General features: G+C 50.0%; 10 protein-coding genes across 10 annotated transcripts; 4 read left to right on the top strand and 6 right to left on the bottom strand.

Moving 5' to 3' along the window:
* Positions 1 to 1,077: 1,077 nt before the first annotated feature.
* N7457_004702 (putative serine/threonine protein kinase (Nrc-2)) lies at positions 1,078 to 3,113 on the bottom strand (the record flags this gene model as incomplete). Its single annotated transcript, XM_057175747.1, is given in 4 exon segments — positions 1,078 to 1,937; positions 2,020 to 2,193; positions 2,253 to 2,640; positions 2,652 to 3,113. The coding sequence occupies 4 exon segments, from the start codon at positions 3,111 to 3,113 to the stop codon at positions 1,078 to 1,080; spliced, it is 1,884 nt and encodes a 627-aa protein (XP_057032794.1).
* Positions 3,114 to 3,923: 810 nt separating this feature from the next.
* On the bottom strand, positions 3,924 to 6,813 carry N7457_004701 (uncharacterized protein; the record flags this gene model as incomplete). The annotated part of the gene is made up of 3 exons (XM_057175746.1): positions 3,924 to 4,389; positions 4,449 to 5,062; positions 5,125 to 6,813. The coding sequence occupies 3 exons, from the start codon at positions 6,811 to 6,813 to the stop codon at positions 3,924 to 3,926; spliced, it is 2,769 nt and encodes a 922-aa protein (XP_057032793.1).
* A 512-nt stretch (positions 6,814 to 7,325) lies between these two features.
* On the bottom strand, positions 7,326 to 9,056 carry N7457_004700 (uncharacterized protein; the record flags this gene model as incomplete). Its single annotated transcript, XM_057175745.1, has 1 exon — positions 7,326 to 9,056. The coding sequence occupies one exon, from the start codon at positions 9,054 to 9,056 to the stop codon at positions 7,326 to 7,328; it is 1,731 nt and encodes a 576-aa protein (XP_057032792.1).
* Positions 9,057 to 10,502: 1,446 nt separating this feature from the next.
* Positions 10,503 to 13,270, top strand: N7457_004699 (uncharacterized protein; the record flags this gene model as incomplete). Its single annotated transcript, XM_057175744.1, has 4 exons — positions 10,503 to 10,589; positions 10,735 to 11,199; positions 11,261 to 11,914; positions 11,972 to 13,270. 4 exons carry the CDS (start codon positions 10,503 to 10,505, stop codon positions 13,268 to 13,270), a joined length of 2,505 nt encoding a protein of 834 aa, XP_057032791.1.
* Positions 13,271 to 13,661: 391 nt separating this feature from the next.
* On the top strand, positions 13,662 to 14,666 carry N7457_004698 (putative TFIID and and SAGA complex TAF10 subunit; the record flags this gene model as incomplete). The annotated part of the gene is made up of 2 exons (XM_057175743.1): positions 13,662 to 14,074; positions 14,195 to 14,666. 2 exons carry the CDS (start codon positions 13,662 to 13,664, stop codon positions 14,664 to 14,666), a joined length of 885 nt encoding a protein of 294 aa, XP_057032790.1.
* Positions 14,667 to 15,276: 610 nt separating this feature from the next.
* N7457_004697 (mitochondrial 37S ribosomal protein uS19m) lies at positions 15,277 to 15,869 on the bottom strand (the record flags this gene model as incomplete). The annotated part of the gene is made up of 4 exons (XM_057175742.1): positions 15,277 to 15,319; positions 15,427 to 15,609; positions 15,734 to 15,749; positions 15,827 to 15,869. 4 exons carry the CDS (start codon positions 15,867 to 15,869, stop codon positions 15,277 to 15,279), a joined length of 285 nt encoding a protein of 94 aa, XP_057032789.1.
* Positions 15,870 to 16,161: 292 nt separating this feature from the next.
* Positions 16,162 to 17,564, bottom strand: N7457_004696 (inositol polyphosphate multikinase; the record flags this gene model as incomplete). The annotated part of the gene is made up of 2 exons (XM_057175741.1): positions 16,162 to 17,362; positions 17,482 to 17,564. 2 exons carry the CDS (start codon positions 17,562 to 17,564, stop codon positions 16,162 to 16,164), a joined length of 1,284 nt encoding a protein of 427 aa, XP_057032788.1.
* Positions 17,565 to 18,271: 707 nt separating this feature from the next.
* On the top strand, positions 18,272 to 18,679 carry N7457_004695 (uncharacterized protein; the record flags this gene model as incomplete). Its single annotated transcript, XM_057175740.1, has 1 exon — positions 18,272 to 18,679. The coding sequence occupies one exon, from the start codon at positions 18,272 to 18,274 to the stop codon at positions 18,677 to 18,679; it is 408 nt and encodes a 135-aa protein (XP_057032787.1).
* A 13-nt stretch (positions 18,680 to 18,692) lies between these two features.
* N7457_004694 (uncharacterized protein) lies at positions 18,693 to 21,183 on the top strand (the record flags this gene model as incomplete). The annotated part of the gene is made up of 4 exons (XM_057175739.1): positions 18,693 to 19,010; positions 19,075 to 19,160; positions 19,300 to 19,551; positions 19,623 to 21,183. 4 exons carry the CDS (start codon positions 18,693 to 18,695, stop codon positions 21,181 to 21,183), a joined length of 2,217 nt encoding a protein of 738 aa, XP_057032786.1.
* Positions 21,184 to 21,528: 345 nt separating this feature from the next.
* On the bottom strand, positions 21,529 to 22,741 carry N7457_004693 (quinone oxidoreductase family protein; the record flags this gene model as incomplete). The annotated part of the gene is made up of 3 exons (XM_057175738.1): positions 21,529 to 21,576; positions 21,643 to 21,817; positions 21,876 to 22,741. 3 exons carry the CDS (start codon positions 22,739 to 22,741, stop codon positions 21,529 to 21,531), a joined length of 1,089 nt encoding a protein of 362 aa, XP_057032785.1.
* Positions 22,742 to 23,799: the final 1,058 nt, after the last annotated feature.

The raw sequence follows: 23,799 nt of genomic DNA, 5'->3' as shown, positions 1-23,799 counted from the left end.
AATTGGACATTTTTGCAAATTGGTCATAAATTGAAATCGTTCAAGCGAAACTTCTGGGTTCATGAGTACATCTTTTTGTCAGTAATAGTGCTACACGTAAATTGCCTTGAAGCGTGTAATCAAAAATCTCATTGCTACGGTAAGACTGATTGTGAGTGTGAAAGTCCACATTCGAGGGTGCTCTGTTGGTAAATACCCACCTGTCCCTGCTTTTGCCACTGTCTTGTCTGTGACTGGCTATCCATGAGTGCAATTCGATGATCGAACGGATTAGCCAACTTTGAGGCAGATCGGATCTTACTTGGAGGATGCAAACACCCTAGGAGATGTCTAAGCTTGTGACCAACTCCCGGGAGCAGTCCGAAATTAGCCGATCGATGCACGCCAAAACACTCAAAAGTCTGTTGAGATTAGATATCAGATACAACAAACATGGCGGAACATAGGTTGGATGCTGAGACTTCCTCGAGATTTGGGAGAACATCGCATCACAGCACAGGCGAAATTGAAAATGTGAAGTTAAAATTGAAAGAGCTCGCAGTAATAAGTTGATCCAATTGATCCATACAAATGTCACGCTGAAAGAGTGACCCGAAAGTGAATCCATAACGCCGTGCGCTGCGAAGTGGGATTAAAAAGCAGATGTATAGCACAGTTTTCGAGGGAAAGCGCGAAGGAAGACAAAAACACAAGAGCAGCTCAAGGGTCGTGACGTAGACCATGCAAGGCGATGGCAAGGAACGGCTCAGTGCGGATGCTATGTCGCCCTGAAATGAATGCGCAATCGAGGGAAATCCAGGTCCTTGGACGAAAAAAAAAGGCGAGATGCAGAGCACAAGAGGAGCAACAAGGCATGATAACGAGATGGAAAGGAGAAAGAGAAAAAGCTTGGAATAAATCCACCATAAAACAAAAGTCCCGAAACACTCCATACACCCAACGAGGATTGCAATGGAAGAATAGCATCTAAATACAGTCGTTAATGCATCATGGTCGTCAGCGAGCCGACGCATATACGGCTGTTTTCCTCGTGTATCGGATAAAAGAAACAAGTGACGAAAAATGAAGATGCAGGCTTTACATATCCCCCTCGTGGTGAAGGGTGACACTGTTAAACTCCTCGAAGGGATCGTTGAGTTCGCCGTTCGGGGTTGCGAGGCCTGAATCCATAGGAACACCCTTCATCTTGGTAGAATTGGTGCCGCCAATATCTACGCTGGCGCTTTCTTTGACGTTGCGGAAGTTGACCGTGTCTGTGCCGACACGACCCTGGTGAGGGATCATGGGTGGCTTCATATGGCGAATGAGCGCCCATTGGGTCTGTCGGAAGAAGGGGTGAGTCTTAACATCAGAGGCGCCAGCACGGGCGCCTAGGCGCTTGGTTTCATCTTTAATAAGCAATTTGCGAATCAGAGACTTGCACAGTTGTGAGGTCTGCTGTACGTTGGAATGATCAGGGAAGTTCACCTCATCCCGTAGGATGCTGGCAAATGTTGCGTTTCGATTCTTGCCCTTGAATGGAGTAGTGCCGAAAAGCATCTCGTAAATCAAAATACCCAGGGTCCACCAATCGACTGCACTGGTATGACCACATCCCTTGATCACCTCCGGTGCAATGTATTCTTCCGTTCCGACGAAGGAATTCGTTCGGAAATCAGCGATACACGACTTCGTATCAATAGTAGGCAAAGCTGTGGTAGAGTTGCCACCACTGCGTGCAGGAATCATTGTTGGGGCTCCTCCGGGTCCAGACTGCTTCGAGAGATCGAAATCAGAAAGCATGATATGACCAGACTGGTGGAGGAGGATGTTTTCTGGCTTCAAATCACGGTAAATGAAACCCATGAGATGAAGATACTCTAGCGCAGCAGTGACCTCTGCAGCATAGAAGCGGGCTGCATCCTCGGAGATACTCTTGCCAGGGCGAGTTTGCAGAGCTAAAGATACGAGTCAGCAAGAATTCTATGCACTAAGGTCCAATGGTCCAATCAATGGACGGGAGAAAAAGAGAAAACGCACTTCTGAAGAACTCGCCACCACTGCAGTACTCCATGCAGAGATATAGATAGTCCTCGGATTGGAAAGAGTGATAGAGGGTGACGATGAATGGGTGATTGCTTGTAGCCAGAATTTCTTGTTCGGCCAAGGCTCGTTTAATCTTGTTGCGTTTGATCATCTCCTTCTTGCTCAGAACTAGGCGGAAGTCAGTATCAAAACTCATAGATCAGCAGCGAACCAAAAGAAAACCCCACCCTTCATGGCATAGAGACGACTTGACTTCTTCTCGCGCACCAGATAGACTTTGCCAACATCGCCCTTCCCGATCAGCTTGATCTTGTCAAAGCTAGCGGGGCCAACTTCAACGTTCCGGACTTTGATGGAGTTCGAACTGTAGGTGCGTCGGAAGGAAGCGTTGTTAATCATATCTGAACTGAGTGAAGGCACGGCCAAAGTAGTTTCATCGCTGCCCGAACAGGCCATCTCAACCGAGCCACCGGGTTGTTCTGCAAGGGGTTCCTTTCCAAACTCTGCTGTCTGAGGACGGTTGCCTTGTCCACTTGTGAATAGGCCTTGAGCATTTGGGGCAGACGCTACACGTCTTAACTTGCGCGCTAATTCCTCTTTGTTCGCGGTGGTCGCCTGTTCTACACCTGATACTCCAGTGACTTGCAACTCGGGGGTATCGGGGGAGAGGAAGGTACTGAGCCATCATTCCGGTGTCGCAGTGCAGGCTGACCCTGGTGGGCAAAGTATGGGTTGGCGGATGCGGTAGGCGACATTGATTCATCGAGAGGATTTCCCTCACTAGCAACCGTTGTTGAACGATTGCGACCAATGCCCGGCAGGAATCGAGACTGCCGGAAAGCAGACTTCTCGTTTTTAACGGACCCATGGCTATCACGGTCACGTTCCCGTTCAGTACTACCAGAGGCGGTGGGAGTGGCCGAGGTGTGGCTGCTTGAACTGTTGATTCGGAAAAAATTCTTGATCCTCGTAGGTAAGTGGCCGGACTCGTTGGTGTGCTTTCGCGTGGGAAGGGAGAGAGCGGGGAAATTCCCGCGCTTCTCGTTGTTTGTCACTGGCGACGGACTTGAAGCGAAAAGCTGCGTCATATTGAGTGGGTCGCCGAGATCGAAATCAAGATTGAGATCACTGACAGCCACCTAGGATCTGTCAAAAAGATGATCCCAAGGGGACGTGCAAAAGCAAGGATGGAAGGGCGGTAGTCCAAAATGCCAAGTGCCGGCTGGGGATAACCGCGCGGGGGGGCGATTGTTAGTAAGAGGCGGTACAACAGGGGCTGTCCACCCAAAGAACTGGAATGACAAGGGCCACAAAAACTAGACTCATGGAACAGACATGTCAGAAACAAAGCAATAGGAAATGAAGACCAGAGATTGAACGATCAGAGGAAGGGAAGAATCAAGGAGGGAAATGGGTGGAGACTCGCGCGGAGCCCAGATCTTAGTCAGCCTCAACCCACCCCGGAGCCCGGAGGTCCAGTCCAGCCTACGGAGATTGATATCATATTTTGATGTATCGGATGAACAGGACATTTAAGATGAAGCCAACCGAGAGCCAAAAAAATTATACAAAGATAATCGAGGACTCCAGACCTACAAGTATTCTGTTACAATCAAGTGCGCAGTGGCGACATCCCAAACTCACGGCTCTTTACAGGGGCAGTGCACGGGTAACTCATACAATTCCATTCAGATGGATATCAATACAGTAAAGTGTTTCTTGAATAGCACTCTTCCAAGGTTTCTTCCGAGATTCCTAAGCCTCTTTGTTGTTGTTTTTCCGCTGTGTCTTTGGTGCCTTCGTGTTTTTTTCCCTCCCCAGCTTGTTGTTCACGCATCGCATACATAGACAACTGGAATGCTTGGCATAGGCAACCATGCTGTGTGGAATGATTTTGATTAACGATGTTCAGCATGCGCATGTATCTTGCTGGTGTTCACAATCGCCGGTGCAGTATGTTGAGCATCAACATGAATGAACTGTAAATAAACAGGCGAGAAACGGGTGTTCTGCTGGCTGTCCGGTGCATCAAAACCGAGAATAGTCCTTGCGATTGTTGCGGGCATTTCATCGCTCGAGGCGCTATCCAACCTCCATGAGTTCTTACGCGAGCGACGCGCATTGCGAATGTTTATGCGTGCATCCCGCCTCCAACGAGCTTGCAAGCTTGATGAAATCATAGGTGACCCGTTGGCGCTAAGACTTCCTACTGGCGCATCATGCCTATTTCGGGAATTCGATCTGGAGACAGCGCGAGCAGGGCTATTCCGGGACAATAAAGGAGCATCAATCGTCCGATATGGACCATCTTTCCTGGAACCATCCATTGTCAAAGTGATGCTTGTACTGCGTAATGTCTCCGGACTGCTGTTAATACATGTCAAACCTGGCCTCTCATCCAACGACGATCGTGTGCAACTTACCTGCGGCCCGTATCCTCTTGTGAACTTTCTGCTAATGAGCCCCCTTTCTGTTCCACAGACTCTTCCTGTTGCCGGTTGTCCTGAACATCAACCTGAAGCATATCGATGGAATCTCCTTGGTAATCCCCAAACTCAAATACTGCGAAAGATCTGTCTCCTGTCCTCTGTCGTTCTTCGTTGGAGCCATCTAGACCAGGGAAATTGGCGAAGGCACTTGGATTGAAGTCTTGTCCAACCTGAGATGCAATTTCTTCTGGCGAACGGACCGGTCCACTCTCAGACGCAATTCCATATTCGAGCAAATCACTCCCATACTCGAGGGAGGAGAGCCGTAATCTTCTAGTCATATCTTGCCGCTCATCCAGACCACCCCAAACGGGTTCACCGATAGATTCACTGTGAAGAATATGTTGGTCAATCTCAGGTTCATTGCTTTCTGTTATAGCGTGCGTTTCAGACTCGAGCGAAGCCGTGAAGCTTCTTTTACTACTCTGTTGCTCGTCATTTGGGTTACCCACAAGTTCATCAAGTGATTCGTTCTGAACAATCTGTTGCTCAATTTGAGGCAGATTATCTTCCGAAGTGTTGTACGGTTCATCCTCATTGCTGCGGTTCTGAGATTTAGCATTGTCCAAGTGATTTGATCTACAACAAAAAGAACTCACATGTTAATCACAGTGCTAGGTGTACGAGCTCCGTCGGTTGCCACTGTGCTTGCTGATTCAACACTGAGACCTTCTTGGTCTATTTCGGTGATTGATCGCAGTGGTGACCTGGTATTCTGGCCATTGCGGCCGAAGTTTCGAGGCACGGTGTTGCTGATGAGGCCTCTATCTCTTGGGCCAGGCTGCGTCCATGTCTCCTGGGGGATCCAGGATGTGGTATCATTGTCTGTCGGCTCAGAATGCGTCTCTTCCACGGATGGTTGGGTTGCTCGTGGGCTGGTCGCGTCAAAGAGCGAAACATCGCCCCCCGCCGGCATATTGTCAGCTGTTTGATCATTTTGATGCAGAAGCCCAGAGTTTCTAAACACATCCCTGCTCCTAGCATTGTTTGTTGCTGTCAATATTTGCCTCTGGAATTCGATTGGATGGCCAGTGTGTGGGTCAATGATTGGAACTCCACGATGGATGTTGGCACGGTCAGTCTCAGTACTACCGGTAACCGACGTTTCATTGCCTGAACTGCCATTTTCATTTGTCTCATGGCGAACGGGGCTTTGTAGACTCCGGGGACTTGGATTGATGGTGGGAGTGTTCACAATAGGTGTAACTACACTCTGTCTAAGCAATTCAAGTTCATCCAAGGCGTTAAGTACCCTCGCTCGCTCTGTGGTATTCCAAACACGTAGATCATAAGACCAATCGCCAGGTGTTGCTTGTGGATTTAGTGCGATGAATTCATTAACCTCCCTGAGATATCTTTCATGGGCCAGAAGCTTACTCTGCAGCTGCCATTCGGCTTCAGCCGCAAGAATAGTACCCGCGAGCCATGCACATTTGACAAACCGGCGATAGTAATCGATGTTTGGGAAAAGGCCAGGTCTATCAACCAGCGCCATCATCATGTTGATTGAGGTATCATCATGCGCAATTATCCTTGCAAACAAAGTCCATCGTACCACAAGGGCTTCGGTATCAAAAATGTCGACTGTGATCTCATCGGGAAAGCCTCCCTCCGCTCTATTTGGAGATTGACTATCAGATTCCGGCTCGGATTCACGGAAGGGTTGTTGCACCGTCCATTCGGATTCTGTAGGATCCAACCTCATCAATTCGGCAAAAGCAAAAGCCCGTTCCTGGGCCTCCTCCTGGGTTTGGGGTGTCCCAAACAGGATCGCGGGTGGCAATTGCTCGGGGCATGCATCCCCAAATTCAATGGAGGATCGCATGGTTAACGCGTTCTCACGCATATCTCTGGTGGGATGGCCAACAACAATTCCATCATCATGATAGCCAGATTGAACGAGAACTTCGTCATCATCCATTGCTTCTCTCGAGCCAGGCAATGGGCCATTAAGACGAGGTGGGCTTGCTGGCTCCATGGGAACAATTCTCCCTCCAGCTGTGACTCTCTGGTGCTTTGGGGAGGTGTGGTTCTTCAAGAATTGAGCGAACCCAGCGTCGTTAGCGGCAAATAAAGGGCGTGCAATTTTCTTGTTGGTATGCGTTGGGTTAGCTTGGTGCTTGGGTTTTGATACTGGACTCTTGGTCGGTCGGGACGGCCTGACTGGCTTTCCAGTCGGCCGATTTCGTGGGTTCTCCGAGAGAATTGACTTAGTCCTTCGACCTGGACGCGCTGATCTGCCTATGATAATGGTCAGTGTGATCCCCTCATTGTGTGATCGATAGATCCTGAAACCCATGGTCCCCCTGATTGATATACTGGAGACCAGTGCATCTCAGGCACACAATAAGCTGCTTATTGTTTCGCACAATCCATGTTTATCAAGAGAGTCATCAAAGGGAAACTCACAGTGTCTTGCTTGACTAGTCCAGTTGCAGTGCACGCCCGTATCCTGGCACAAAGCTAACAGTGTTGGGATATTGTACCTCATTTTGTTCATTGAGATGGGTTATTTACCTGTTTAGAATGATGACAGCGAGTAGACTCAATAAAAATGAGGCTTTCAAGGAAATCTAGTTGGAAGGCGCAGGGATGGTGGAGAGAGAAGAAGGAACGAATGCTCGAGGCTATTCAGGGATTGAGACAAAGTCCACCCACAACGCGTCTGCTATACCGTAGGACGCGTCAAAGTCGGAAAAACTGCAAGAAACGATCTCAAGAGAAGCAGAGATGAAAGACCACGGGATCAGGAATGAAACCCAAGAAGTTCGCGAACGAAAGTTACCTAGTTCAACGGCGACATAATACGACCTATACACTCTCGCGGATTTTCACTGGTCGAAGACCACTATGTATACGCCAATCATCATCGCCATCAATAGGCCATCTGACTTTTGTACCATCAGAATGGACATTCTCCATCTCTTTCCTTCCTTGGCTCATTTCCCAGCTCCCTAGACGCTCATGGCCTTGCACAACAACTCCAGTAGGAAGGTCATGGGTAGCTTCCGTGTTGCTGGACTTCGAATTTTCCCATACAGGTTCTCGGAATGACACATCAACATCACTGGCGAGCTTGCCAGGACCTTTAAATCCCCCCAGGCTTGCTTTGCGGGCTTTGCTCTTGCGAATTCCACACACGAAGGACACAATGGCTGCTATGATTGCGACAGCAACAAGCGTCACGACGGCACCAATAACCCCGGCCACAGCGGGAGACATGTTCTTCTTTTTCTTTCGGTATGATGCATTCTGATCTAATACTCCATTGCAGAATACAGATTCAGCGTTACACCAAAGGCACCATTCCTGGGTTGAAGCCACAGCAAATGTCTCCAGTTCGGAGCGGAACTCATTATATGAGATTGATGCACGACTGGGGCCATGTCCGAAGAAGGAATACGGCTGAAACTCGGTAGCATCATTGGTCCCATTGTGAAGGAAGAACCGGACATACAGATTGTCGATTTCTGGATATGACGGATACGATTCGCTGCTGTCCTCAAAGCTGTACAGCTCGAAGACAAAGGAGCCACCTCGTGCTAGACGGGAAAAGAAATTGGACTGCTGCTGGTTTGCGAGTCCCATCAGAGAGGACAGGGCCATGGCTGGCTCATCACCACCAAACACCAATGTCATCTTCTGCCGAGCACCATTTTCTTGAATGTTGAGATTGAATGCTTCAATAATACTCGATGCCAACGCCTGCCCCGCAATTGGACTGGCTGCTCTGCTGGTGGACCTAGACTCGCTCGAGGATGATTGTTGGCTGTTCGTGCTCCACATGTACTGGTCCGCCAGTGAGCGCGCGCGGCGGATGTCGGCGTGGTTCAGGCTTTCTAGCAAGCTATTATTGTGCACAAGTTCATACTCCAAGTACTCTGAGATTTGAACGGCATTCTTGTAAGTCACAAATGATTCATCATAGACCCCAGATAATGCCAGCTTCCAAATTTTTCTGTAGAGGGCCTCTGTGTCTCGCGTGATGTCCTGGACCTCCTCACTGTCACGGTATTCAGCTTCGGCAGCATGGTACACGTTACACGCTGCCTGGCCTTCGACGAAAATTGACTGAGGATCCGCCTCGCCAACTGTGACAATCCGCGGATATTGGTATCCGTTCAAAGGCGCCTGTGCAAATGATCCATTCGCATTCTGGCTACTCGATACATTCATGGAGCCGAGGGGTGGGTACAGACCCTGCATGAATGCTTGAGCAGAAGCAACGACGCTCTGGTCTGTAGTCGAGAGCACATCCACATCGTTTGAGTCTAAAATGATTGGAGATATGTTCTGGATCCCAGTTGCGGAACCTTCAACAGGTGATATATAACGATGGCGGAAAGCCGATGCTGCCGCGGCGAGTCCGTTGGCTCCATAGTCCGTCAAAGTTCTAGCCAGGGTACTTGGCTTACTGTCTCCATAAACAGTAAACGCAAAGACTTCCCATACCTTCTCCGTAGAGGAGGACTCATAGGCCGAGACCAAAGCCGGACCTTGCAGGGCTAGGAGCACGATGAGAAGGCCGTCGTACACTAACATGGCTTACAAACTTCGGAGACCAGCAAGTTTTGGGTGTATTGATTGATTTACTCTACAGAATACTGGGGAACATCTCTTTTGTAAGAACATTAGGTCGCGATGGTCCAGACCCCAGAGGGTAGTGCTAGGGCTGTTAGACCTGCCAGGATACCCGGGAACCAGAGAATAAATTTACCCGCTTTCGGAAACTGTTACTGCAGAAAGTAGACCAGCCGGCTCTTTATTGTTGTCAGTGAAAACTTAAGATCCTTCAAAGTTTCGGGATCTTCGGGTGGTGAGTATAAGGTGAATCTTGACGACATTCAGCATCCAGGGAAATTGGTTCCGGGACGAGTCCCAGAATATTGCAGAACTTATCAATGGAGTACTTTGGAGGTTCATAGAGAGCAACAGTTGACGGTAGAAGTCAGCAAGCCAACTATCTAGGGTAGAAATATATTTCTACGAGACCACTGTTGATTTTTAGAAACGATGCATCAAATACGATTTTACCAGCACTCCGACCTTTCATGTTAGAAATCATGAAAATTCAACGAAGATCTCCTTCCAGGACTGTGTTTCCCATAGGGTTGTCGGGTAACGTTGCAAGCAATTTACAATATCGTGTCGATGACGTGCACAAATTATTCGTGTTGAAAAGACTTCTTATATGCCTCAACCATGGTACCAATATGCTTTTACAAATTGCAGATAATGAATTATGAACCTAGAGAGACGTGCTAATAGGTACCCGTGTATCTACATATACATACAATCTCCATATAGATCAGTTACATCGGTCCATGGCCAAAACTTGTAGCTAAGCCTTGTCTGAAAGAAAGGAAAGCCAAGCGGGGCGGAATCAAGATGAAGCTACTCCGTAGCAATCGCCGAGAATTTTCGGCATGTGGCGAAGCAAGAAAACTACGAAGTACATGCACCTAAGTTCAAGATGAGAGATTTGAAGCAAACATCTTGATACGGAGAGGTCGACACATCGCCAGGGCAAAACTAAAGCTCATAGTAGATATTCTCGTATATTCCCATACATTGTAGCATACCCAATGTAAGATATCATTTACATAAAGGTATTAATGATGTATGAAAATAGGTATATATTGTAGTGCTGTCTTCAAGCAAGCACCGTACTTGGAGGAGAATCAAGGTGAGGGCGGGGAGACAAGGGGCAAGGCGTAAAGGAACGCACAATTCATGTGATCGACGCACCCCTTCCGCCCAAATCCGCGGTTCCTCTTCCTTCTCTCTTCCTCTCTCCCCATCCTCTACGCACATTTTCTTTTAACACCACGCATCCACTCATCTTCCCGAAGTTTCGCCGCCTGGCAGAAAAATCCTCGTCTCCCTCGATTCCTTCTCTCGCAAGCCCTACAAACGCGCCCTATCCCTAAGCCCTCATTTCTGCTCTCGGAAGTTGATACCCCGACCCCAGCCAGGTGTCTCGTCCAAATGGTCGAAACACGAGGCGCGCGGCCATCTTTCGATGGCCAAGAGACATCTGACTTCCCCCTTTCCCCTCCGAGGAAGGCGACATTGGTAAGTGTTCTGTCGCGCCTCTTCCGATCCTCCCGATAACAGCTCCAACCACCCGACCCAGAGCTATCAACCCCCGCCACTAACCTCAATGCAATTGACAATGCCATTGGTACTAATCATTTCAATGTGAACCACAGACCAAAAGCCGTCCCATCCCCTCGATGAGGAACATGGCTCGCCGCCCGCTGCCAAAAAGCGCCGCACGGGCGATGGTCCGGACGGTGACATTTCTCTGCCCGATCAAGTCCTCTTGATGGCCGATCAGCATGGTCCTGGACACAAAATCGAAGAAGAGCTGGCCTCGGCTCTGGGAGAAGGTGTCATTGACACCGTTGAGCAAACCGAATCCCACGTGAACGAAGCTCTTCAGCATAGCACTCATGACACCCCTACTGGGGCCGGGAGCGCGCATGATCCCTCTGGCCTCAACTCCGACGTGGCTACAATCATTTCCGATATTATGGACCACACAGAGCGTCAGGAGCAAACCGTCGCAATGGGGCCTCAGGAGCTTCCTCCGTCAAATGACTTCCCGGGAGCCAGAGGCTTTGCCTTCCTCAAGGCCAACTCCCACCTGAAGATCCAGAGTCTTCCTATCCTGGACAATCTGGTATGTTAAACTGATTATATTTATATGATTTGCATATCCTAACAATCGCCCAATCTCTTAGTCCACGCAAATCTTGTCGTTCCTTTCCAAGAATACTTACCAAGACCTCACGGCTATGGTTTCAGAACCTGACTCCGAGAATGGTCAAGCATATGCCACCATGCGTTCGTTGTTTGATCATACGAAAAGGGTTTACACCGTTAAGCATTCGTTTCTTCAACCCACTGACCTTGAAATTACGGATCCCTCTCAAATTGATGTTATCCGCAAGGCGAATCTGGCGTCCTTCGTATCCAGTATCTTCGGATCTCAGGAAATTGGATTCTCGGACCTCAATGAGCATTTCCTCGATGTCTTTGTCCCTGAAGGTGGCCGTTTACTGAAGGTCCAAGGTGCCTTGTACCTCGAACTCAAGACGCAGGCCTTCATTGCCGCCATGCATAACAAGTCTCTCACCCGTACACAGCTCCTCTACAGCCTGTTCCCAGACGACATGGAACAGCGGTTGTTGGCGAGACGTCCGGGTACCCGACAGCTGGCACCATCTGAAACGGATTTCGTGAACCGCCTGACCTCTCGTCGCGATATCCTTCTCAATGACATCAATAATGAAGAAGCACTGAATGCCTTGCCGGATAAGTATCACTGGGAAGATTTTCTCCGAGATCTTAGTGCTTACATTTGTAAGAACTTTGATGCCATCAATACTCAACAGGTTCGTTTGTTAGATCTATATTCCCTTGAATTATGTGCGTGTGCTAATGTCACCCAGGGAAAGAAAATGGTCAAGGGACGCCAGCCTTCGAGTTCAAATGGCGATGCTCACGAGTCGCCGAACACCACTCACCAGGGTCAATTCTCAGTCAATCAACAAGTTGAAGTTCCGGTGGACCGCAACATGCATGGGGATCTTGTCGCGCGTGCTGCAAGAGCTGCGCAGATTGCTTTGCAGGGCCATGGCCTCCGGCGCTCTCAGCAGCAATCGCAGCAACAACATCAGCAACAACAACAGCACCAGCACCAGCAGACGCAGTCTCAAGCTAGCCCGTCACCTCTACCACAGCAGCCTCCTCACCAACAACAGCAGCCGCAACAGCAGCAGCAGCCACCGCCTAGCCAACCAGAGAACCAGTATCTTCATGGTTACACCGCTGCACAGCAACCACAGCCTACTCATCAACAGCAGTACCACCACAGTCCTACTCCTCCGGGAAATTATCAAACACAACAACCCTCACCTTTGACCTTCCAGCAGAGCCCGCTGCAAGCCACCTTCCAGCAATACAATCCCAATGCAGCACAAGCCATGCAAGCTAGGGCAAATGGCATGTCTTCCAACCACGGATACATGCCGGGGATACCCCACTATTCCCAGTCACAGCCTACTCAGGTTTTGTATGAGCGTGCTCGGATGGCGGCATCCGCAAAGTCTTCCCCAACTAGCCGCAAATCCGGTCTTCCGAGTCAACGTCGGCCCTGGACTACTGAGGAAGAAAATGCTTTGATGGCTGGCCTGGACCGCGTCAAGGGTCCCCACTGGAGTCAAATTCTTGCCATGTTTGGCCCTGGTGGCACGATCAGTGAAGCTCTCAAGGATCGCAACCAAGTACAGCTGAAAGATAAGGCCCGTAACTTGAAACTGTTCTTCTTGAAAAGTGGGATCGAGGTACCATACTACCTGAAATTCGTGACTGGCGAATTGAAGACTCGTGCCCCCGCGCAGGCTGCCAAACGGGAAGCCCGCGAAAGACAGAAGAAGCAGGGCGAAGAAGACAAAGCTCACGTGGAGGGAATCAAGGGTATGATGGCTCTTGCTGGCGCTCATGGGGCCCCCGTGTCGGGTCATGAAATGTCCGCCTCGCCCAGCCTTCCACCAGATGCCAACAGCCAGTCTGTCTTCGATCAAACAGCGGAACAGAACCTTATGCAGACTCTGAGCCAGGAGGTACACGGAAGTCAGTACCCCCAGCAGCACAATCAGCACCCCCAGCACCCCCAGCACTCTCAACACACTCAACACACCCAGCCAACTTCAGACCACATCGATCCTCATATGCAGTTGGGACAGTAAAGGATTCCCATATCATATCATATCATATTTTCAAATCGTCTCGTTTGTTTTAGCTTTTCCTCCACCAGTCTCGTTATGAACTTCTGGTTTGCACTTTCGTTTCGGAGTCTTGGGATCATGAGATTTGTTCCCTTCGGGGATTACCTTTGTTTCACTATGGGATTGCGACACGCCGGATTTACGATTACTTTTACCGCTTTCCAATTGTATGAGTACATAGCGATAGGACCCAAATGATTGAAATGTATTACCACGATGTCCAGCAGCAATGTAAGGATGTATACTTCGTTCATACATAGTCGTAGTTGACAAAGAGAGTCCCAGATAGATGACCGAGGTGGCCCGTGCGCTATCCGTGTGACTTTGAATCTCTCCCTATGAACGTACACCGATGTATGTCGCGCCATTGATTGGCTTTGTACTTGGAAGTCTGCAGCCCAATCTCAAAGGGACAAATACTTGCAGGGGTTCTCCGCCGATATTTGCCCATCATGGCCGACTCTCAATCGCAACCTCCTCAACCCACCCCCCGAACGGATCACATGAGCATCCTCCGTCTCAAGAAGATAACATCAAAACCGAGCCTGATCTGGATGCTTCCATCGACAAGGACATCGAGATGAATACCGAGAACCAGAACGGTGCGAACGCGAACGCCGGCGCGCCTGGGCAAGACCCCATGGCCCCCGCGCCTGAACCCTCCAAGAAGGAAACAAGCTTGCGCGAGTTCCTCAGCAAAATGGATGACTATGCACCCATTGTGAGTAACCTTAAAAATCTCTCCGAGTTTGCCCTCATCCTCCGGTCAGACGAACGGACCCAGCCATCCTCGATCTGTCTCACGATTTAGCTCTTTCACATGTGCTCGAGCTAGACCCAGACCCCCGAGCTATACAATCCCTGCGATCTATAAGCAACCAACAGAATCAAAAACCAGAAGCTAATCTTCAACCTCCAGATCCCCGATGCAGTCACCGCTCACTACCTCACTCTCGCCGGCCTCCCACCCCCAGGCACAGGCCCCGGCCAAACCCCACCTCACCTGGCACGCCTGCTCGCGCTCGCAGCGCAGAAGTTCGTCTCCGACATCGCCGCAGACTCGTACCAGTTTGCCCGTATCCGCGCCTCTAACAGCTCCTCCGCCAACAACCCCATCGGCAGTCTAGCGGCCGCATCTGGGCTCGGTGCTCCGGCCGGCGCAGGCGGTGCGCCAGCTCCCGGTGACGGCACAAAGGGCGGCAAAGCGAACACCCACCTCGGCATCCAGCGACCTGGGTTTGGAGGCGGTGGTTCCGGCGGCGCAGGTCAGGGCCGTACTGTATTGACGATGGAGGATTTGGGCATGGCGGTTTCGGAATATGGAGTCAGCGTGAAGCGAGGCGAGTTCTACAGGTAGATTGATGGATGGGGCGACAGAGCTTTGTCATTTGTGCTTGGGGAGGGTGTTTTTTTTTCCTATTTGCGCATCCCTCTCCCGCACATTTTTCCTTGTGTTTTTATGGGTTATGGTGCTTTGGCGTACAAATGGTCCTGAGTGACCCTGGGATCATGACTGCATTTCCAGTCCGGAATGGGTGGCTGAGTGGATCTAATGGCCGGAGTTTTTTTCTTCTTTCTCTGCTTTATTTTTGGGCTACTAGAATCTATGCATGCCGTGCTACCAAAACCATATATGTAGTCATAGAGTGATTTAAACCATCCCCGATGCTTTCCTCTCCTATACCCATGCGTTAATAGCTCCAAGTAACAGTGTTAAAGGTGGAATTAAGAGGCCAATAAGGCATATGCGCCTATCCAAGTATGGGAACGATAAACGAGCGGTTACACTGTTTAAATCGCAGTTTGCGTATTGGAAAAAGAATAATGTATGTTTGAACTCCAACCCAAAAGCAACTAATGTCACATAGAACCCAACGATATATCTGTACATAGTATGGCAAAATAAAAGAAATGCAATGCAGCTTTCCCGGCGCATAGAGGTGACACCAGGCGATCATGCGAATCGTTTATTTGTTCTTAGACTGCTTGTATGTGAAGCGCTTGCGGGTCCTGTGAAGCAAATCAAATCGTCAGCAACCAGTTATAGCACAATAATTCCCAGTCGGCTTATGTCCATGCCGAGCAAGGGAAAAATAACGAAAGAGGTGGAGACATACGCAACATATTCTCCAAGCTTCCGTCCGACCATCTCCTCTGTCACCTGGATGTCGACATAGGTCTTGCCATTGTGCACGGCAAAGCGCAGGCCGACGAAGTTGGGGAGGATGGTTGCTGCGCGTTTCGTCGTGCGGATGGGGGGTGTGTTGGCCGGAGGAGGGAGGGTGCGTGGGAGAGGGAGACTATTGGAGGTTATCGGGTTAGTTTTTGGATCCAAGATGTGGGATTCCCAATATGAGTGATCTCTTGGGTTTCAATGGTAGGCAGAGGATGGTGTCCATTCCGCTCGGGTTCAAGGTCACGTACGGGACGATGTTTGGGCCTGGTGTAGATGTTAGCGTGTGCTCTTTTTCATGCTTTATTGTGGAATCGAAATCTTCATGATCCAAGCAGACTCACCTTTCCAGACCGACCGGCCGAAAAGGGCGCGTGTGGGGAACATTTTGACTTGAGGTTGTCCGCAACTGCGATGCCGCAATGTTGAAGATCGATTTCGACCTCTCGAGATTATGTCAGCATTTCTTTATCCACATCGCCGGCCCGCTCTACATGTAGATTCGGCTGCATCCAACACGAAAGAATGATATAAATGAAATAAATGATAGAGTTGCTAAATAATACATATATGTATACTCTAGCTAATTGAAGTCAATAGCTCTGAAGCTGCGAGACTGTTGAGCGTTCAACAGTCGCTAGCAAGTGTAACAACGTGCGGTCTAGTTGTATACTCGAATTCACTCTGCCAGTTCCTCGAAGAGTTTGACGAGACTGCGCACGCCTTGGAGGATGTTCTCATCAGGTCCCTGACCAGGTGTCCACTGGGCATGTGCAAAGTCGATTAAGCGCAGCGCGTGGACCTTAGGTGGGTCATCCTCCTCATCTTCCTCCTCCACGGCGGACATTTGCATGGCTTGAGGGTCAATGTTGATATTGATAGCCTGTTGAGGCATCCCAGCACCAAGCTGGACATCGACTAGCTCCAGAGCCTCTTCGGGTATCTCAAACTCCTCATCATCTTCTTCCTCCTCACGAGAACCAGGTGCTGGGGCTTTCTGTTCCTCCTCAATTGCAAGCTCCATTGCCTCTGGATCTCCTTCGTAGACAACCAACACGCTCGCAGAGTACATCCGGCTCTCCTCAGACTCAATGACCTGCTGAAGATTTTTCAGTTCTTCTGCCAATCGCTTAGCGATTGCCTTGGATCGATCTATTTCGCCCACTTTCGCGCCAGCAAGGAAGGTCTCAAACCCTTGCTTGACATTATCCTTGTTGAAAGAGCGGCCATACCACTTGTCGTACCGCCGATAGCCATCCTTTTCGATGACCTCGCCCTTTTTGCCTTCTGCGCCTTCGTGCTTTGTATCATACGGATCTGTTCGGGTGCCGGCATCGGTTTCTCCGTTGTGGCCAGTCCAAACTTTCATACCCGCGATGCGATATCCAAGGCTCCCGCTGGTAGTTTCTTGAGAGACAACATCAAGCTTGGCCCGCTTCTCGAGCGGCGCATCGTCGGCCCACAACCGCGCGCCGAGCTTCACATCCAGCACATTTGGCCGGCGGAACCCACAGGCGATATTTTCCAGCACGATAGATAAACCAGTATCAAGTTCCTTGCCCCCAGAGGGTACCCATGCTGCTTCCACTTTCGCAGGGGAAGCGGCTTGGTGCGCTACGGCAGGGTCCGATGGCGGTTGGCTAGGGTGAGAGGAATTGGCGTCTGGATCACTGGACTCCGGGAGAAAGACTGCGCCGGACTCTTGAGCAGCAGCAATTACCAGCGGTTGTTGTTGCCCAGAAGATGAGAGCGATCCGACGTAAAGGGGCATGAATTCCTGGAAGGCGGGGTGGAGCGCGCTGGATTCGTAGAATTCAATCTCCTGTCGGGTGCATGGTTTCGCGATCAGCGCACCTGAGGGCGTACAGCGAACACCCTCGCTGGAAGATCGAAAAATCCCATTAGCTTGGCTGAAAATAATATATGAAAGTCCTCATCGATGCCATCGGGCTGATCTGTGCGGGGAGCCAGGAACAGAGCGGGGGGGCAACAAACTTACTGTCCCGCAGCAGCATGGTCGAAGGGGACCAGATCTTCGCTGCCGAGCTGTGGCTTTTTCCGACCTTCTGTTTTTGAAGGCATTGTTGCTGGATTCTGACTGATTTGGTTGTGTTCAACGCATTCCAGATGACTCAAACGCGCGAAGTACTGGGGTCCCTGGAAGTGGAGTCCCAAGTGTGGCACCTAGATACACCGTAGACCCGAGCTTTACAACGTTTTGGTAAATCGGACCGGAACGAAGAAGTCTCAAGTCCGAGTCGAATGTATGTATTTAGAGCACAAGTGATCTCCGAGGGACATGTCAAGATTGGACCGTCAGACGGGCCCGACGCATGGGCCATGTCCTGGGCCCTAACCTCCCAACGATCTATACAGCCGCTTCTATCAACACCCTATTCACTATCCGCTGCATCCCTCAATCTAAGCAATATAGGGCAGTCTAAAGACTTGCAGTAGGCAGTTAATACAGTTAAAGTAGTACTTGAGTTTCAAAATGCCATATCCTGCTAGGTCAGCCGTCAGACTGGGCTCACCGTTGAAAGTGCTATCAAACAAGTTTGGGTTCACTATTCCCCGGATACCTGCCCGCTGCTCAGGTGGCCTAGGAACCTTCCCGGCGACTAAGCGACGACTAAGCGACGACTAAGCAGCATCCAAGGTGACGCGGGTCAGGGTGCCTGCATCGCATTGCATCGGTCCCCCTCCTTCCTCTTCCTTTCCCACGTTTCCTTCTGCATCTTGCGATCCACAGACGTCATCTCTTCCAAACCTGATCAGCCCAATTCATCATGAACGAAGGAGGATCTGATCCTGTGCCTGCTGGGGACACCCCCATGCCGACTACCAATACTCCGGCCGCTCATGTTCACCCGCAGGGAGGAATGTCGCCCGAAGACATGGCTGGTGATGGGACTGGACATCTGGGCTCCTCGGTGGCTTCATCTTCTGATGAAAAGGGACAATTTAAAAAGGGCTCAGTTTCAGATATGTCTGCTCTGGTTTCTCGAGTCTCTGATGCTCTTGGCGAACCTGGCTCTGGTCATGGCAGTATTTCTGGCAAATCGGGAGCACTTGATGTCGATGACGACCACGGTGATATTATGGCAACTCAGATTGGGCCTAACCAGCATGTGAGTATCTCAGCCGTACCTAAACAGTGTTTGGAGTATCAGGTGTCCGATAATCTATCATACTGACAACAATTTCAAGATGGCTGGTCTTCCTCTGGATAAGTCACTTCAAGGTCCGGCTCGCGAGAAGCTCAGTAGCAGCGCCGAGCCAGCTCTAGCTAAAGCTGAGGGTGGAGAGGATAGCCAGAAGGTGACCAAGGGTTCGGGCGATGAAGAAAAGCCAAAGGATATCGCAAAAGCCTCCGACACGAAGGATGGAGCGGCAGTCAAAGACACGAGCCGAATTGGATTCAAACATGATCCCAAAGAGGAAGAAGTTCTTGCAGGAGTGGAATTAGATGTTAGGGTTCCAAAGAAAAGAAAGAACCCGCGACGCTCCAAGGCCCAGAGGGGAGTGGTAAGCTTATGACCTACCTGTACCCTGTTTTCTTTCGACAGTGGTCTAACATTCTCTTATATAGAAAGCACCTACGGGCTTCGAACCTTTCTTTGCAGATGCGCCGATGACCCCTAAGGAATTTGAGGATAACAAGAGAGTCTATGATCCGTATGTACATTCGTCTTTCCCTTACCAAAGTACCATCTAACCTTTTACGACAGTGCTCTGCCAATTACCGAGTAAGATACCTTGCAATCCCAGATATTTGTTCTTTTGCATCTCGACACCCACTAACATGTTTCTTTAGTCGGCTTAGTGAAGCCATCATGCGCTTTTTGTACAAGCGCCTTCTTAGTCCTTACAGACGCAAAGTGTTCCTCAAGTTCCTTCAGTATGGTCGTATCACCGTTGGTCCAAGACATAGCCAGGGAGTGACACCTTCCGAGCTAAAGGATATGACCAAAGATGAGGCGATGGAAGCTCGCAGCATGACGGCTATCTTCCCCGAAAACTTGAAAGGATGCACCGTCGCTTTCAATCATGTTACCGCTGGCTACCTGTGAGTATCCCGATTTCTCATTTGCCCCGTCTCCGTCCTTCCAAAAAGCCACAGACTAAATTCTTTGATAGGAGCGCTTACTTCATGGGCCATTACAATCCTGATACCGAGGAGGAAATCAGGGAGTGCACGGACACTATCAAGAATTATTTTTCGTATCTGCTCTACCACAATGTTTGCCCCGAGTACAAGGATGATCTTGAGGAAGGCAGAAAGACCTGCGACCTGGCTGCTAAGGAACTGTGGATGAACCAGCAGCTGGTTCACCATGATGGTCCGGGAAGCTTCAACCGTGGGTGCTCAATGTTGTTCGGTGGTCACTACTTCGAGTCCGTGGGTGATTCCGATACATGGAAAGCAGTTCGGCATGTTGCGGACGAGGAAATCTTTACCATTGAGATCGCCCGCAAAGTCGTCAAATATGCCATTGCAATTGCTGGAAATGATCGGACTGCTCAAAAGTTCAAGATCCTCGCCGACAAGGACGGAATCACAGCCAAAGAAATTGAAGACATCGATGGTTTTGAAGTCATCTCTATCGAGCAGCCAACTATCGAGACCATTGCATTCTACAGCGAGCTCAGCCCCGATCTCGTTCCTGTGGGTAGGGTCATTGCCAAAGAGTTCCGCGATCCTGCCCGTGGCCCAATCGATCTCACCCCCTGGGAGAAGGTTGACTGGGATGCTGGTTTTGCGCCAACCTACCAGTTTGAATTTCTCGTCGAGGCGCCCTTGCTCGTCCATCTCCTTCCCGGAATGAAAATTGTCACGACCGTCTTCGAGACTAATGTCGGCCAGCACTTCTTTGATGAAATCCTGGCTGCTCTGCCGACTTTCTACACGTTCCTTTACAATGACTGGTTGATGGACTATAAGGAGCCAATGCCTGTTGATTTCATCCCTGATGAGGAGGAGATCAGCCGCCGCCGTGCCCAGGCATCGATCTTGCGCCCCATTGAGCCCACTCCGGCTGAATGGACTTTGCACATGCTAGTCCGAGAGATAAACTTCGGAAAATCCCCCGGTGAGAGTGATATGGAAGTCGGCAGGCAGTTTTTCAAGTGTCTTGAGGACGTCGGTTGGGACCTGCAAGAAGTCAAAGAGCTGGTTGGCCTGGAGGAGCCACAGAAAGGGAAGGAAGGATCGACCAAGGAGGAAAAGGGAAAGAAGACCGTTCATGATGAGCAAGGTGTTGAGCAGCTCGCTGGAGAAACCAAGACGGTTTCTCTGGACTTCTTCATCGAGCAAGATCCGGACAAGCCGCTCTCTATGCCTGAGCTAATCAAGGCTTTCCGCAAAAAGAATCTGGAGCTGCTGGTTAAGAAGGGCTTGCCGCCTCCCAGCCAAAAGTTCGCCGAGGGAACCGAGAAGGAGCAACTTGATCGACTCATCAAGAGTTTCCATAACCCGGAAAAGATCAAGGTGACTATCTCGCCGGAGTTCAAGGAGTCCTTCCGCAGGCACCAACTGAAAATGGAACTCAAAGAACTGGAGCCCCTGAAACAGCAATTCAAAGATCTGGAACTCAGGGAGCAAAAGATCAAAGAACAGCTCGGTTTGGGAAGTTCTAGCCAAGGCGCGGAAATTCCGGGTGCGCAGGGTGTCCCAAAGGACCAGGAGCGCGAGGAATAGCTCGGCTCAGCCAAGCACTCGGTCGAGAGATCCAAATTTCGGAAGAATAACATTATCGAAGGGAATAAAATGAAAAATCCAAAAAAAAGCGGAAAACAGAAAGGGTAAGTGAAAAAAACAAGCAGCTGGTTTGAGGGTGCAATGGAAGAGAAATATTGATAGTTTGCCCTGAAAGTCTTAAGGAATATTTCACTGAGGTTGGTATCATTTTACTCTTTACTCATATGCAACACTGGAATTGAAATTCATATGGATATCTATGCAACAGTCACACATTTGAATCGTAGTTTCATATTAGCACTAGGTCAGATTTCTTCGTATTGTTCAAGATAGTCATTTCCCGCTTCAGGGCTTCAGGAGTGGCTTTCCCATAGTCTTCCGTCCTTCAAGGTCCTATTGGGCGGGTTAGAATACAGTCATTACAGTGGCAGGCCGAAAAGACATAAAGAGATCACATACCTTATGCACCTGAGCAATGTCCTCTAGTGGGTAGACCTTGTGAACTTTAGTCTTCAGCTGGCCCGACTTCAGCAGACTGAACAGCTCGTTGGTGTAGAACTCGAATTCTTCCCGAGTCTCAATGTAGCCGAAAAGAGTCGGGCGGGCAACCTTGACACATTTGGGGGAAAGTTTACTATTAAAATATCATGAGTATCATTAGTCAAGACATCACAGAGAAGGAATAATCTTACGGGAGAGGCAGCGGAGGTACAGGCCCGCTAGCATTGCCAAACCAGACAATAGTACCCTTGCGCTTGACAGCCTCCAGGCTTCCCTCCCAAGTGTCTTTGCCGACAGAATCGTAGACAACATCGACACCGCGGCCACCAGTAACTTCCTTGACTTTCTTAACCCAATCCTTGCCTTCCTCGCTGCGGTAGTCAATCACCACATCAGCCCCGAGATTCTTAACCAGCGCACACTTCTCGGCGCCACCAGCAGTACCAATGACCTTGGCACCATAGATCTTGAGTATTTGAGTCAAGAGAAAGCCAGCGCCACCAGCTGCAGCATGAAGTAAAACCCAATCACCCTTTTGCACGGGGTAGGTCTCCTTAGAAAAAGCAAGCACTGTCATGCCACTCAGGAAAGACGCCATCACCTCCTCATCGGTAATGCCCTCAGGGATCTTCACTGTCTTGGCCGCCGCCACAGCGGTGTACTCGGCATAACCACTAGTGCCCAGCCAGGCAACCCGATCGCCCACCTGGAAGCCAGCCGTCTCAGGCCCCACAGCGGTGACGATACCGGCGCCCTCGCGGCCCAAGACCTCAGGCTTAGGCGAGGCGTACAGCCCCGTCCGGAAGTATGTATCGATGTAGTTGACACCGGAAATATTGTTACATACCAGCAATTGACCTGCTTGCGGGATCGGAACTGGGTGATCCGTTCTGAATTGCAGTACTTCAGGGCCGCCGGTCTCCTCGACCACTACAGCCTTCATTGTTGCTGGGACGGACATGGTGCTGAGTGGAGTGAATTGGTTCACGAAGGAAGGAGCAATGTGATTGCGGAGTGCTGCAAGTCGAGGGCTAATACGTAAAAGAGGACGAAACATTGCAGGAAAGCAGACGTGGGAGTAAAAGAGGCGTCAGGTTTGGGGTCCTGAATCGGCATTTGTCATCGTCCCCGCAATCGACGAATCCATGGATGCGATCCGGCGGAATTGTCGCGTTCCAAGGTTCCAGACTCGTACTTTTTACCCGCGGGCTTCTCTTTTTGCTCTCTCACAGCTCTTTCTCTCAGATCGCATTGTTATTTTTGGCTCATTAATTCTACTTTTGGTATTGAGGTGGAGTTTCAGGGATTTGTCTTCCACAAATTCCTCTCTGTGGCTTTTATTATCTGGGATCAATACAGTTGACATGTCGACTGTTTAAGTATATTCGACGTCATTTCCGGCGGGCCATCCGTCGGAAGTACACAACGTACAACGTTGCACTTTTATACAGCACAACCATCCCCCGAGAAGCGAAGATATCCAACAGTTTGAGTTTTGCCCTGTTTTCTCAGACAGGTCATGACACATATCTAGCGCTTCTAGGCGCTACACGGCAAGGTACACCTGTACTCCATACAGATTATGGAGCACAAATCTGGCATGCAAGCCACCCGGAGCCCCATGAATGACCGAACCGGCCACCACCTACGTCCCTGTTGGCCCAGTCAGGGTCTGCATGACAATTCTTAGCCCAGGGCGAAGGAGCGCCTCGCTTTGAATCATCTGCCGCTGACTGCATTACGAAACCTTCGGGAAAGAATACGGAGTAGATCTCCCCCCGCTTCATGCACCTGACACACGATGCAAGCCCATCATTAGCCTTGCACAGGCCAAGGACTTGAAGTTCCCAAACATCAGCCCCTGGAAGATCGTCATTTGTTGCCCAATGATCCAGTTGTCCCATCCAATTCTAAATAAATCCACTGAAACACAACGGCAGTACCCGGGGTGGTTCCACTTCGTGCCCAATGGTCAACAGGCTGCCATCGCCACCCCTTTGATGACGGGGACTCGGCTGTCTGTTTCACTGTTTCCACTACCAATCTAACCTGGTGATTTGTATTCGGCCTGAAGCCACTCCTGTTGGTATTTTTGCTCTCGCCCAATCAACAGAA

The sequence above is a fragment of the Penicillium paradoxum genome (assembly GCF_028828445.1).
Source record: "Penicillium paradoxum strain IBT 22861 chromosome Unknown utg000004l_segment0_segment0, whole genome shotgun sequence".
Classification (NCBI taxonomy): domain Eukaryota; kingdom Fungi; phylum Ascomycota; class Eurotiomycetes; order Eurotiales; family Aspergillaceae; genus Penicillium; species Penicillium paradoxum.
Note: the sequence above shows the minus strand (reverse complement) of the source record. Positions and strands in the feature narration are given on the sequence as shown.